This window comes from Hyla sarda, chromosome 9, assembly GCF_029499605.1.
Source record: "Hyla sarda isolate aHylSar1 chromosome 9, aHylSar1.hap1, whole genome shotgun sequence".
NCBI lineage: Eukaryota > Metazoa > Chordata > Amphibia > Anura > Hylidae > Hyla > Hyla sarda.
In genome coordinates this window covers 82,150,921-82,165,434 of record NC_079197.1, presented here as the reverse complement: position 1 = coordinate 82,165,434, position 14,514 = coordinate 82,150,921, and the positions used below count along the sequence as shown (strand labels likewise).

The following is a 14,514-nucleotide window of genomic DNA, read 5'->3' as shown; positions in this document are numbered from 1 at the left end:
ATTTTATCATCTCAGTATCATAACCTGATAACCTGTCACAATGAATGACTTTTCCAATCTGCAAGCATCATGTTCTAGAGCAGACGGAGATGTGCAGACTTATATAGAATTTGTGAAAAAAAGATTCAGGAAACCTTGTAATATATTAATTTAAATCCTTGCTGTTGCTACGCTTAGGAGTCAAGTGGGCAGTCCTAGTCAGTGACGGACAGCTGTCTATGAATGCATGTGCATACAGGGAAGCCTGTCAGTTATTGAGGGAGACTGGTTAGTGGACTCTGAATGAGCAGGATTTTTAGCAATAAGCTACAAGTTATACTGAATATTTTTACTTCAAATCATATATTAAAGGGGTTATCCAGGAATGGAAAAACAGAGCTACTTTCTTTTAAAAAACGCTCCCAGTCTGTCGCCAGGTTAACACATTTAACCTGCTTTGCATATCCTACTCTAACATAATGCTGATAAATTATCCTCATGGAAATCCTGTCCGATGTATATGATTCTCTACTGCTTTTAGGTAAAACATTCTGATTTTTTTGTTACAAACTTCATATTCCCTGCATACCTTCAGCGACAAAGAGTATGAATGAAGACTAAACGAGCAAGAAGAATAAAGCAGACAGTGCTGCTTCACCCAGCAAAGTTGCCCTCTGCCACCTGGCTGTGCACTTGGACTGGGCCTTGCTGCAAATCCCTGCATAGCTAGGTGGCCGATAGCTGCTGTGCAGGGGACGCAGCACTACACTAGCAACTTATCTCCTTAAAGGGGTACTCCACTGCCCAGCGAGGAACTAAATGTTCCAAGCGCTTTTTTCAAGCTGCGGGGGTCGGCCACGCCCACTCGTGACGTCCCGGCCACGCACCTCATTGCAAGTCTATGGCAGGGGGCTTGGCTGTGACGTCACGAGGTGCGTGACCAACCCCCGCAACGCAAAAACAGTGTTCAGAACATTTAGTTCCACACTGGCTAGTGGAGTACCTCTTTAATGCTCATGATATCACTGATCATATGTAATAAGTCATGACTTTATGGAATAGGAAAACCCCTTTTATCCACTGCAAGCTTTTCTCTAGAGTAAAGAAGAGAAATGGTTACACAGATTCCAATATACTAGAGGTTACAAGAAATAAAGAATTTAGTAACTCAAGCTGGTTGTAGTAGATAGAATGTATGCTAACTCCTAGTTTAGAAGAAGTGAGCTATAGGATCGAATAAGCATGATAAAGGCATATTTCCATCTACTAATATAATGGCATTGTGTTAATCCTGGAAATGAAGAGATTTTACTGCAAAACATCTCTCCCTTAAACCTTCTGTGATGGGAGTTGAAACACCTTTACTTTTATGTGGATAGGACTATTTTGCAGTGCAAAGGGCAATAAATAAATTGATACAAAACAATTTACAATGGTTTTAATAACAAAAGAAAAAACATCAGCGGCCTCTCCCAATTTTAAATACTTACCAAGATACTGCTAACAAGGAGCACTTCGAACATTGTGGGTCCCAGATTAAACACCAGTGCACTGAGCACAAAGCTAATACCTCTGGTACCACGATCAATGGCTTTAGACAGTGCTCCAGTTTGTCTGCTCAGGTGGAAGCTCAGGTCCAGGTTGTGCAGATGTAAGAAAACATTCTTTGCTATTCTCCTGATGGAGTTTTGAGCCACTTTCCCGAACACTGCATTCCTTAATTCATTGAAGAGTGCAGCTCCGGCTCTAGAAGCACCATCTAAAATCAAAAACAACACAGACACAAGTCAGTAGATTGCTTTCCTCTCATGTTCTTTGGCAGTCCCCTAGACAAAGAATGGAGTGACAGTGTCCAACCATGAATGGCTCACAGCTGTGGTCACAGTCCTTCAGATTGTGGGCATTACACTGGTTAACCTGAGGGGATAAGTTTAATAGTGGGGCAACCCCTTTAGAAGAAGAGTTATAGCAAAAATGTAAACTTGTTTTAAAAAAAGAAAAATTATATTAGTTAGTACTGCCAATAGTGAAGATATTATGGTAGAAGTTGAGCCTTTTTATTACAAAGTTGGGTCTCAGGCAGTTAGGTGTATTATGGCTCCGTACAATTTTGTTATACAGCAGCCATAGCAGTCTATGGACCCTACAGTACTATTTAGCTTTAATTTAATAAGTGAGTGGATACTGTTCTATAGAACTTCTCTAGAAGGAATCCTAGGGAAAGCCTGTCTATGGCTCTGTAGTGTCTACCGCTACATGGTCTCAGTGCACCAGACACAGGCTCCATGTGACTGCCGTGTGTATGGAGCTTTAGCCTTTTAATTTTATGTAAACTAGAATTGAAAAAAAAAAAAAAAAACTGATTTAAAGATGAAAAAAAACTCTACATAGTTAAGAAATAATTTCCTGGCAAGGCAATAAATTCAATTATTTTCTGCTTATTTGAAAGGATTAAAAATACAAACCCCATTAATGAACTTGGACAAAGCCTGGCTGCTTGTTTAGGAAAGAAAAAGGAAAAATGCTCATTACTACCTTCCATGTTGTCCAGAAAGACATGAAAAGAGTGAAGCTACGGAGTAGAGAAGAGGGAAGGGTGAAGGGGGTCACACATCAAACCCCTTCTGATCAAAGACCAAAATACCTTGGTGTGTGTGTACTGGTTGAGCATAAGTGAGATGGAATCTGATAGAAGTTAGAAATATATCTGGTAGGAGAATGTCACAGGAAACAAAACATTTGTGTTCTGCCGCTGCCACAGGTCAGTGAGTTAGAGATTTTAATAAAACTAGATGACAAGAAAAAAGTCAGCAAGTCCGGAAACTGGGAAATCTCAAAACTGCACCAGTCTGCAAAATAAATAATCACACACAGAGGTTCCCTAACTTCTGCTGGGTTTTATGGAACCGCCTTATCAATATAACCCCTTACTATAGGTCATAATAGAATATATAACAAAGAAGGGTCTCCTGCTCTGGACCACTCTATGACCTACAACTCTTGTCTCTGTGAACCCTGATTGTCCCTGTATTATACAGATGGCATTGATTTTAATAACTGGTATGGAAGGTTGTGGGCACATGGGCAAATACCTCACCAGGGTGCATCGCTACGCTGTGGTCCAACAAGGTCGTCAAAGTGACAAGTCAATTCTTTGAAATCAATGGGAGATTTTATTTTTTAGAAAGTGAAACTTCACAGTTTTTTATTGGAAAATTGGTTTGGTTACTGCATCAAAAGAAAAACACAATTTTGGCTTGTGTGCGCATACCTTAAGGCCAGTGTTTCCAAACAAAAACAGTATTTGGAAAACACTGCTTTAGTCAAACCAAAGTAAGGGTGGGTTCACACCACATTTGAGGTTAGGACCCAGCCCCTTCCTCATTCATTTCAATGAGAAGATCGGAGTCAACCGCTAACACTGGTCGGCTCATTTTTGCTCCGTATACAGTTTTCTGTCCAGATAAAGAACCGTATACAGGACAAAAATGAGCCGACCAGAGTCAGCGTTTAGGTCCGGTTGAAGAACCTTATACAGGATAAAAATGAGCTGACTGGAGTCAGCATTTGACTCCGGTCGGCTGATTGAAATGCATTAGATACGGGCCAGGTCTGGCTGGTATACAGGAGCACCCGGTTTCCACTTCCTTCAGCCGTATCCGGCTCCCGTATTTCTAAATCGTAATGTGAATCGGCCCTAAGAGGGTGCACACACTCTCTGGGGAAAGTGGGGATGGGGACCCCAAAATTTTTATAATCTGTTTATTTTATAATTTTTTAATTTTAAATAAGCTTTACACATTTCAAGTACCCCGAAAATGAACAGCACAACTAGATCTAGTGTTCTTATAATACTTTACACATACAAATACAATCAGACATTCAGAGATGGATTTTAGCCTAGTACGGTGCACTCTTTTACCAATTTTTTGTTACAATTCTTAGTAAATTAATTAGTAGTATGTAGTGTTTATTAGTAAGGTACGGTAAGTAGGTTTATACACCACTGCAAAACACTTGTACAGTATGCTAAAGTGCAATGCATAATTATATTCATGTAACTAGACTAACAATGTTGGTAATGGTCAATCTGGTCCTTGATGTCCACTGAACGCTGTGCATTTTATACATTCAAGAGATTATAGGGGGAGATTTATCAACGTATGTTCAGCTACACGTTTTTAAAACTAACTTTTCGGATTCAAGTTATGTGTACAAGTGGTTACTTTATCACAAGTTGCATGTGGTGTAGTAAATTTGGCAAACGTGCTCATGTCTGGGATTTTTGCTTCTGTGAAGTAGTTGTAAGCAATTTTTTGTAAGTAATTTTGCAAGTGAAAAGATTGCTGGTATTTGTTTGTGACCTTGGAGCCCTTTGACAAAATTTGCGACATTTGTTGAAAAGTAGCACATGATAAATAAACAACCATGGCAAAGTCAAAGGGCAAAATTGATCAAGTAAAACTAGTTTGCCAAAAAAAAAACACTTCAGGACAAAAAGTGGCAAAGCCATCGATGCACCAAATTTGTGCCCTTTTTTTACACACCAAATGGTGTGTAAAATGCTTGATAAAGGGGTTATCCACCATGATGTGATTCTAGTATGTACCTTACAGACAGTAATAGCTATGTTTATGAAGGATCAGTGCTTGTCTTCTGGCTAAATGTTGTGAGATTAACATAAAGCTAAGGCTATCTTTTTGTGAACTGGCTATTTCCTGTTGGAGTTTGTTTCCTTAGGGTCTATTCACATGTACAGTATTCTGCGCAGATTTGATGTGCAGGATTTTCTGCGGCAGATTTCAATGTAAACTGAACACAACTTGAAATCCTGCACATCAAATCTGCACAGAATACTGTACGTGTGAATAGACCCTTAAACTACAAATCCCTTCATCATTCCTTGTTTGTAAGTGTGAGGTCACATGGCCAGCACAAGTATTTTACAAAGCATGAGAAAGGACAGAATTGTGTGTGTGTGTGTGTGTGTGTCTGGGGGGGGGGGGGGGTGTTTAATGATAAAGACAAATGGCTCCTACCAGGGTCCCCCAGCCACTTCAAGTGAAAACAGAAGTAGAAGGTATCGCAGAGGATAAGGAAACAGAAAAATGTATACAGGCATTCTAATATGTTTAAATATAAAGAAAAAAGATCAAGTTTATAAAAAAAAAATGCTCTTTAATGTGAAATAAAGAGCATGGCAATGGCAACCCTGCCAATCTAATAATTACAGTCATGAAAGAAAGTGCCTGAACGAGACGAGAACACATTAAGTAGCAAAGGATTAACAATTTGTTGATTTTGCACTTATAGTTTGTGTTTGTTAGCCAAGTGCTTTTAAAGTAGGGAGAAAGCCACTTGTTGAGACGAATACGCAAAGGAAACAGCAGGCCTTTTCCCTCTCTATAGTCTAACATTGTCCACTTATAAATACATTTTCAAAACTCCCTGTATGAAGAAAGTTACACAAAGAAATATGATAACTTAGTAAACTGGAAGATCCAAATGTGAATATAATAAAGATTTGTCAGATGAAAACGTTGCTCTATTTATTATTCTAGTATAATATGTTCTGCCACCCAGCATCTCGTTCCCTTACTAAAGCGTCAAATAGCCATGGCCACAAATAAATAAAACAATACATAAGCCATCAGGTTAGAACCTCTCAAGATGTAAAAATTATTATTCAGCTATTTATTAGAGAAACCAAGACACAATCAAAATGGCGGATCTCCCGTTGCTGCCCTCCGGCTTTCCCTGGCTCCTGCATTACAAATTTGCTTAGATATAGAAATACATTCCTAGCTCTGCTACTGCAGAATTGCTAAGCATATTTGTCATTCAGCTTCCCAGCTCCTGTGGATACTGTAAAGTTAGAGATTTCAGCTGTGGGAAAGAAAAAGGTAACACTCCGTGAGGCTCTGCTTACACAGTGTTTGCCAAATACATCCAACTACACCCAAAATTTACTGCAGACATAAGTGTGTCCCTTTCTATTAAAGGGGTACTCCAGTGGAAAAAAAATGTTTTCAAATCAGAAAGTCAAAAAGCCTAATCCTTCCAGTACTTTTTAGATGATGTATACTACAGAGAAAGTTCTTTTCTTTTTGAATTTCTTTTCTGTCGGACCACAATGCTCTCTGCTGACACCTCTGTCCGTGTCAGAAACTGTCCAGAGCAAGAGAGGTTTGCTATGGGGATTTTCTCCTACTGTGGACAACTTCTAAAATTGACAGAGGTGTCAGCAAAGAGAATGTTGTCAGAAAGGAAATAAATTAAAAAAGAAAAGAACTTCCTCTGTAGTATACAGCAGCTGATAAGTACTGAAAGGATTGGAATTTTTTAATAGAAGTAATTTACAAATCTGTTTAACTTTCTGGCACCAGTTGATTTAAAAGAAAATGTTTTCCAGTGGAGTACCACTTTAACTTTCTGGCACCAGTTGATTTGAAAACATTTGTTTTCCACTTGTTTCCACTGAAGTTCCCCTTAAAGGTGCAAAAATACCCTCCAAATAGAGACAGAAACATTAAAGGGTCAGGTACACGAAAAATGAACCATATACCCAAGAAAATCCCAAGGAAACAGGGGTAATTGCAATAATAAACATCTATTGGGTAGTTGCGGCAGCAGGATATATTTTTAAAACTCCAGGCAAGCCAGAGCCTCCATAGACTTGCATGGCACCTCCAGCAATTCCATAGATCCCTTTCTATAGCAGTGGCTACAGAGATTCTGGGAGTTTTAAAAGTTGATCCATCTGAGTGCCATCTGTAGCTGTTACATCTGTAGAGGTTATATTCCTTTATTAAATATATTGTTAAAATGATCCCTGCTTGATTGGGAATTCTATGGTTAAAGGGGTTCTCCGCCATAAGGTGATTTTAGCATGTACCTGGCAGGCAGTAATGGACATGCTTAGGAAGGTTCTGCACTTGTCTTGGAGCTAAATGGCTATGTTGTGAGATTACCATAACACTGTGGCTAGCTTTTTGTGAACTGGGATATCCTGTTTGACTTTTTTTTATTTACTACAAATCTCACAATTCCATTTTCCTCCCTCCCACACATCAGCCTGCCTGCCCACCCATTGAAACATAAATGATCTGCATCCATTCAAAAGACCTGTGGTTTTCAATCAGGGTACCTAAAACTGTTACATTAATTGCAGATTGATCTCTCTCCCACCAAGCGATCTCTCCACCCATTGAAGCGGACAGGCTTCCTGTCATCAGCTGACTAGTGAGTCAGGTCTCATCCGCATTGCTAGCTGGGAAAAATCTGAGACAACAGTCATTTTGTATGCTGGTAAAAATAAATATTGGGGTGAAAATCACATTAGAATTGTGAGAAAACCATTACACACAGGTACAGACACTGTATTATGAACTACACTAACTTTACAGCCCCTGTAGCAAAGTCGAATAAAAAAAATTCTGGAATACCCCTTTAACTCACTTTCCATGCCAATGCCAAGTACCCATTACTTGAAGAAGTTATTCAGAAATAGAAAAACAGAACTTACTTCTTTTGAAAACAGCACCACACCTGTCCTCAGGATGTATGTGCTATTACAACTTAGCTCCATTCACTTCATTGGAACAGAGCTGTAATACCAGAAACAACCTGGGGACAGGTGTGGTGCTGCGTTTGAAAGAGAACAGTTCTGTTTTTCTAATCCATGATAACCCCCTTTAACACATTTTTACTCTTCCCCCTGCATTCAAGCAACACAAATATTCAGGCAACTCCAGAAAGAAACAGCGGCAGCAGCCATTTATCACCTAGATGCATGAATGGGAGTTGTGGCTCAATTTCCCACCTTCACAGGGGAGCAGGCTATAACATTTTGCCTTATAATCTTTATATCAGAGGTTTCTGCATATGAGGCTCTCTTGTTTTTTTTTCTACTGTCTACCAATACGACGCAATATTAGCAGGGCCCAACTTCTATGGAAGACATTTTGATCCGTTGTGAGAATGCGTCGTTGAAAATAAATTGATGAATTAATCTGGGAAAAACGGCAAAACCAAAGTGTTTTTTTTTTGGGGGGGGGGGGCTTTACTTTAAATGGGCACTGTCAGATACAATAACTTTTGATATGCTATAAAGCATGCTAAAACAATATGTTTTGCAATTGCTTTCATCCGAAAATTTTCAGTAGTTCATACTGAAAAAGACAGTCAAAAAAAGTGGCCACTAGAGGTCCCCCTGCCTCCTGGGACACATACCAGTCCTCCAGTGTCCGGTGGTCATTGACACGTCATGGACACCATGAGTGGTGACACTGACAGGGCTGAAGGCAGGTCCAGAGCTGCTGTGCTTGCTCCCGGCCCTCTGTAAGTCAGAGAAGAGTGAGGTAGGGGGAGGAGTCATTACAGTGAGGAGAAGAGAGGGACACGCCCCATGCCTCTGCATAGACAAAAACCTCAGTGAGAAATGATGGCAAGTAAATAAAGGTAATTCTGAGAGAAATATAGGTCGTAGATGTACATGATCAGGATGAGGTACTGAGCAACATATAATATTTTTTTTTTGGGGGGGGGGGGGGATCTGACAGGTGCACTTTAAAAAATATGCACAGTAAGAGTATGAAAACAAGTGAACAAGGTTTTTTATGTTTCTGCCATGGCACTATTGTTACTTGAAATGCCTGGTAGTGTGACGGCAGTTAGAAGACAGCGGGAGAAAAATTTGTGCTTGACACGTCTTTTTCCACTGCTATCTTCCTGCGGAGTAACTGCCGCAATAAGGTGAATGGGATCAAGTGATCAATTCAAGTGAATGGGATCCTCTGTGCTCGTTATGCTTCCCGTTGGGCTCCATCACACTAACAGCCGTTAAAGGCAGAAAAAAAAAAAAAAATTATTAAGAGCCCCTCAACGCCCGTTTGTGAACGAGCCCAGCGGCAGTGTGGAAGTAGCCTAAAACTACAACTCCCAGCATGCCCTGACAGCCATAGGCAGTTTCGCTTTAAATGGTAAGTCAGGGTTTCCCAACCAGGGTGCCTCTGGCTGTTGCAAAACTACAACTCCCGGCATGCTGGGAGTTGTAGTTTTTAAACAGCCAGAGGCACCCTGGTTGGGAAACACAGACTTACCACTTACAGCAAATCCATCACCTCTGTACGAGGTACAGAGGTGCAGGCACCATCAGTTAGGGCATAATGAGATCCAAGAGGAGGTCCCTTTCCTTACTTTGCCTGCGGCTTGTGAAGTTATATTAATGCTTTCTTGTAATGCCGGTGAACAGTCAGAGGGGCCGGCTGATGTGCTGCGCGGTATACTGGTTCATACCAAATACCGGTGTGTTTTTTCTTTACAATATCAATTTTTCCATATACCGCAATACCGGTCGGGCCTCCACCTTCCGAATGAATTATCAGCTGCAGTGCGTTGTCCCCACCTCGGGGAACTAATCATATATGACCCATGGGCGCTGCTCTGCTTCTCCTCCTGTGGGCCGCAGAGCTGCACATCCTCCCCACGTCGGGAAATTAATGATTTGTGAGCCGCGGGCGCAGGGCTTTCTGTTCTGATCGGAGAATGGAAGCTTTCACCTCCCCTGCAAGCGCTGAAAGCCAGTGAGCCGCTGAGCTTCAGATCCCCGTCCCTTCTGATCAGAACAGAAGCCCTGTGCCCGCGGCTCACTGGCTTTCAGCGATTGCAAGGTGAGGTGACAGCTTCCGTTCTCCGATTAGAACAGAAAGCCCTGTGCCTGCGGCTCACAAATCCTTAATTTCCCGCCGTGGGGAGGATGTGCAGCACTTTCAGGAGGAGAAGCAGAGTAGCGCCTGCGGGCAACATACGATTAGTTCCCCGATGTGGGGACAGAGCACTGCAGCTGATAGTTCCTTTGGGGGGGGGGGGGGGGGGGGGTGTAGCACCTGCGCATCATATATGAATAGTTCCCCAGCGCCTGCGGGTAAATGAGTGGAAAAAAAATACAGATAAATACAGTGAAACCGCCATAATTTAGAAAAGAACAGTGAAATACATTTTTGTTCATACCGCCCGGCACTACCGACTGGCCCTCGCAGCGGCATGCCTCCTCCCCGCGTTAACCCGATTCCAGCATGGGGCCTTGTATGTCAATCATGCTGGACCAGCAAAGTAAGGAAAAGGACCTTCTCTTAGATCGCACTATGCCCTAACTGATGGTGCCTGCACCTCCCTACCTCGTACTGAGGAGAGGGCAGCAGTGTCGTCCACATAAGTGTAGCCGGCGTTATGACATTTGTAACTCGTTTTTTTTGCTTAACCCCTTAACGACCACAGACGTAAATGTACGTCCTGGTTTGGCGGGACTTCCCGCACCAGGACGTACACTTACGTCCTGTGTATGACCGCGAGCATCGGAAGGGTGCTCGCGTCATACACGGCAGGTTCCAGCTGCTAGCAGCAGCCGGGGACCCGCCCATAATGGCCGACATCCGCGATCGCGCGGATGTCCGCCATTAACCCCTCAGAAGCCGTGATCAATACAGATCCCGGCATCTGCGGCATTGCGGTACTTTGATTGGATGATCGGATCGCCCGAAGCGCTGTGAAAATAAAGAGTAAAAAAAAGTGAAAAATCCCCTCCCCCAATAAAAATTGTAAATTTTTCCCATTTTACCCCCAAAAAGCGTAATTTTAAAAAAATAAACATATTTGGTATTGCCGCGTGCTTAAATGTCCGAACTATCACAATATAATGTTAATGATCCCGTGCGGTGAATGGCGTAAACGTAAAAAATCAAAAAATCAAAAAATGCTACTTTTTTGTCACATTTTACTCAAAAATTTATAAAAAATTATCTAAAAGTTTTATATATGCAAATGTGGTATCTAAAAAAAAAGTACAGATGATGGCGCAAAAAATGAGCCCTCATACTGCCCCATATACGGAAAAATGAAAAAGTTATAGGTGGTCAAAATAAGGCGATTTTAGATTACTGATTTTGTACAATAAGTTTTAGATTTTTTTTAAGCGGTACAAAAATATAAAAGTATCTAGCATTAGGTATCATTTTAATCGTATTGACCCACAGAATAAAGAACAAATGTCGTTTTTACCGTAAAAAGTACAGTGTGAAAACAAAAGTACAATTGGTCACGCAAAAAACAAGCCCTTATATGGGTCTGTAGATGGAAATATAAAAGAGTTATGGATTTTAGAAGGCGAGGAAGAAAAAACGAAAACGCAAAAATAAAATTGGCCTGGTCCTTAAGGTGAAAATGGGCTTGGTCATTAAGGGGTTAAAGAGTACCTGTCATCAAACCATATTTTCCAAACTAACTTAGATTATATTAACTAACTACTCCTATTACCCCTCCTGCCCTAAAAAATAAATTCTGAGCATTAACCTCTTAAGGACCCAGCCATTTTACACCTTAGGACCTTTTTTGAACATCTGACCACTGTCACTTTAAACATTAATAACTCTGGAATGCTTTTAGTTATCATTCTGATTTCAAGACTGTTTTTCCGTGACATATTCTACTTTAACATAGTGGTAAATTTTTTTGGTAATTTGCATCCTTTCTTGGTGAAAAATCCCAAAATTTTATGAAAAATTTGAAAATTTTGCATTTTTCTAACTTTGAAGCTCTCTGCTTGTAAGGAAAATGGATATTCAAAATATATATATTTTTTTATTCACATATACAATATGTCTACTTTATGTTTGCATCATAAAATTGACAAGTTTTTACTTTTGGAAGACACCAGAGGGCTTCAAAGTTCAGCAGCAATTTTCCAAGTTTTCACAAATTTCCAAACTCACTATTTTTCAGGGACCAGTTCAGGTTTGAAATGGATTTGAAGGGTCTTCATCTTAGAAATACCCCACAAATGACCCCATTATAAAAACTGCACCCCCGAAAGTATTCAAAATGATATTCGGTCAGCCTTTTAACCCTTTAGGTGTTTCACAGGAATAGCAGCAAAGTGAAGGAGTAAAATTCAAAATCTTCATTTTTTACACTTTTTTACAAGGGGTAAAAGGAGAAAATGTATACTTATATTTGTAGCCCAATTTCTCTCGAGTAAGCAGATACCTCATATGTCTATGTAAAGTGTTCGGCGGGCGCAGTAGAGGGCTCAGAAGCGAAGGAGCGACAAGGGGATTTTGGAGAGTGTGTTTTTCTAAAATGGTTTTTGGGGGGCATGTTGCATTTAGGAAGCCCCTATGGTGCCAGAACAGCAAAAAAAAAAAAAAAAAAAAAAAAAAAAAAAACATACCATACCATTTTGGAAACAAGACCCCTTGAGGAACGTAACAAGGAATTAAGTGAGCCTTAATACCCCACATGTGTTTCACGACTTTTGCATATGTAAAAAAATAAAATTTCACTAAAATGTGTGTTTCCCCCCAAATTTCACATTTTTGCAAGGGTTAATAACAGAAAATACCCCCCAAAATTTGTAACCCCATCTCTTCTGAGTATGGAGGTACCCCATAAGTTGACAAGAAGTGCACTACGGGCGAACTACAATGCTCAGAAGAGAAGGAGTCATATTTGGCTTTTTGAGAGCAAATTTTGCTTGGGGGCGTGTCGCATTTAGGAAGCCCCTATGGTGCCAGGAGATCAAAAAAAAACAAAACACATGGCACACCATTTTGGAAACTAGACCCCTTGAGGAACGTAGCAAGGAATAAAGTGAGCCTTAATATCCCACAGGGGTTTCACGACTTTTGCATACGTAAAAAAAAAAAAAAAAAAAATCACTAAAATGTGCATTTCCCTCCAAATTTCACATTTTTGCAAGGGTTAATAGCAAAAAATACCCCCCAAAATTTTAAACCCCATCTCTTCGGAGTATGGAGGTACCCCATAAGTTGACCTGAAGTGCACTACGGGCGAACTACAATGCTCAGAAGAGAAGGAGTCATATTTGGCTTTTTGAGAGCAAATTTTGCTTGGGGGGCATGTCGCATCTAGGAAGCCCCTATGGTGCCAGGACAGCAAAATAACCCCCACATGGCATACCATTTTGGAAACTAGACCCCTTGAGGAACATAATAAGGGGTACAGTGAGCATTTACCCCCACTGGTGTCTGTCAGATCTTTGGAACAGTGGGCTGTACAACGAAATGTTTAATTTGCACAGCCCACTGTTCCAAAGACCTGTGGGGTGTAAATTCTCACTGCACCCCTCATTACATTCCGTGAGGGATGTAGTTTCTGAAATGGGGTCATATGTGGGGTTTTGTTTTTTTTGCGTTTGTCAAAACCGCTGTAACAATCAGCCACCCCTGTGCAAATAACCTCAAATGTACATGGTGCACTCTCCCTTCTGGGCCTTGTTGTGCGCCCCCAGAGCACTTTGCGCCCACATATGGGGTATCTCCGTAGTCGGGAGAAATTGCATCACAAATTTTGAGGGGCTTTTTTCCCTTTTACCTCTTGTCAATATGAAAAGTATAGGGCAACACCAGCATGTTAGTGTAAAAAATTTATTTTTTTACACTAACATGCTGGTGTAGACCCCAACTTCACCTTTTCATAAGGGGTGAAAGGAGAAAAAGACCCCCAAAATTTGTTAGGCAATTTCTCCCGAGTACGGCGATACCCCATTTGTGACCCTAAACTGTTGCCTTGAAATACGACAGGGCTCCGAAGTGAGAGCGCCATGCGCATTTGAGGCCTGAATTAGGGATTTGCATAGGGGTGGACATTGGGAATCACTGGCGTAGAATACCCCTAACAGGGTGCCTCCAGCTGTTGCAAAACTCCCAGCATGCTTGGACAGTCAATGGCTGTCCAGCAATACTGGGAGTTGTTGTTTTGCAACAGCTGGAGGCTCCATTTTGGAAACAGTGGCGTACCAGAAGTTTTTCATTTTTATTGGGGAGGGGGGGCTGTGTAGGGGTATGTGTATATGTAGTGTTTTTTACTTTTTATTTTATTTTGTGTTAGTGTAGTGTAGTGTTTTTAGGGTACAGTCACAGGTACAGGCGGGGGGTTACAGCGAGTTTCCCGCTGCGAGTTTGAGCTGCCGCACAAAATTTGCTGCATCGCAAACTTGCAGCCTGATACTCACTGTAAGCCCCTGCCCATGTGAATGTACCCTGTACATTCACGGGGGGGGGGGGGGGGGGGACCTCCAGCTGTTGCAAAACTACAACTCCCAGCATGCACAGTCTATCAGTGCATGCTGGTAGTTATAGTTTTGCAACAGCTGGAGGCACACGGGTTGGGAAACACTGAGTTAGGAAACAGACAATGTTTCCCAACTAGTGTGCCTCCAGTTGTTGCAAAACCACTACTCCCAAACATTCTCAGACATGCTGGAAGTAGTAGTTCGGCAACATCTTTAGAGCCAGATGTTGCCGAACTACAACTCCCAGCATGCTTGGAGTTGTAGTTTTGCAACACCTGGAGGACTACAGTTTGCAGACCACTAATACAGTGGTTCCCAATCTGTGCCCTTCCAGATGTTGCAAAACTACAACTCCCAGTATGCCCTCACTGTCCAGGCATGCTGGGAGTTGTAGTTCTGCAACATCTGAAGGGCCAGATGTTACAGAACTACAACTCCCAGCATGC

General features: G+C 41.4%; 1 protein-coding gene across 3 annotated transcripts in view; it reads right to left on the bottom strand.

The window, feature by feature from the left end:
- The window catches only part of ABCB7 (ATP binding cassette subfamily B member 7), a 194,819-nt gene that overhangs the window by 45,725 nt on the left and 134,580 nt on the right, over positions 1-14,514 (bottom strand). For all 3 annotated transcript variants that reach the window (XM_056538294.1, XM_056538295.1, XM_056538296.1), the window contains one exon: positions 1,470-1,738. In XM_056538294.1, the coding sequence (XP_056394269.1) occupies positions 1,470-1,738 (269 nt within the window). The remainder of the gene's footprint in view (positions 1-1,469; positions 1,739-14,514) is intronic.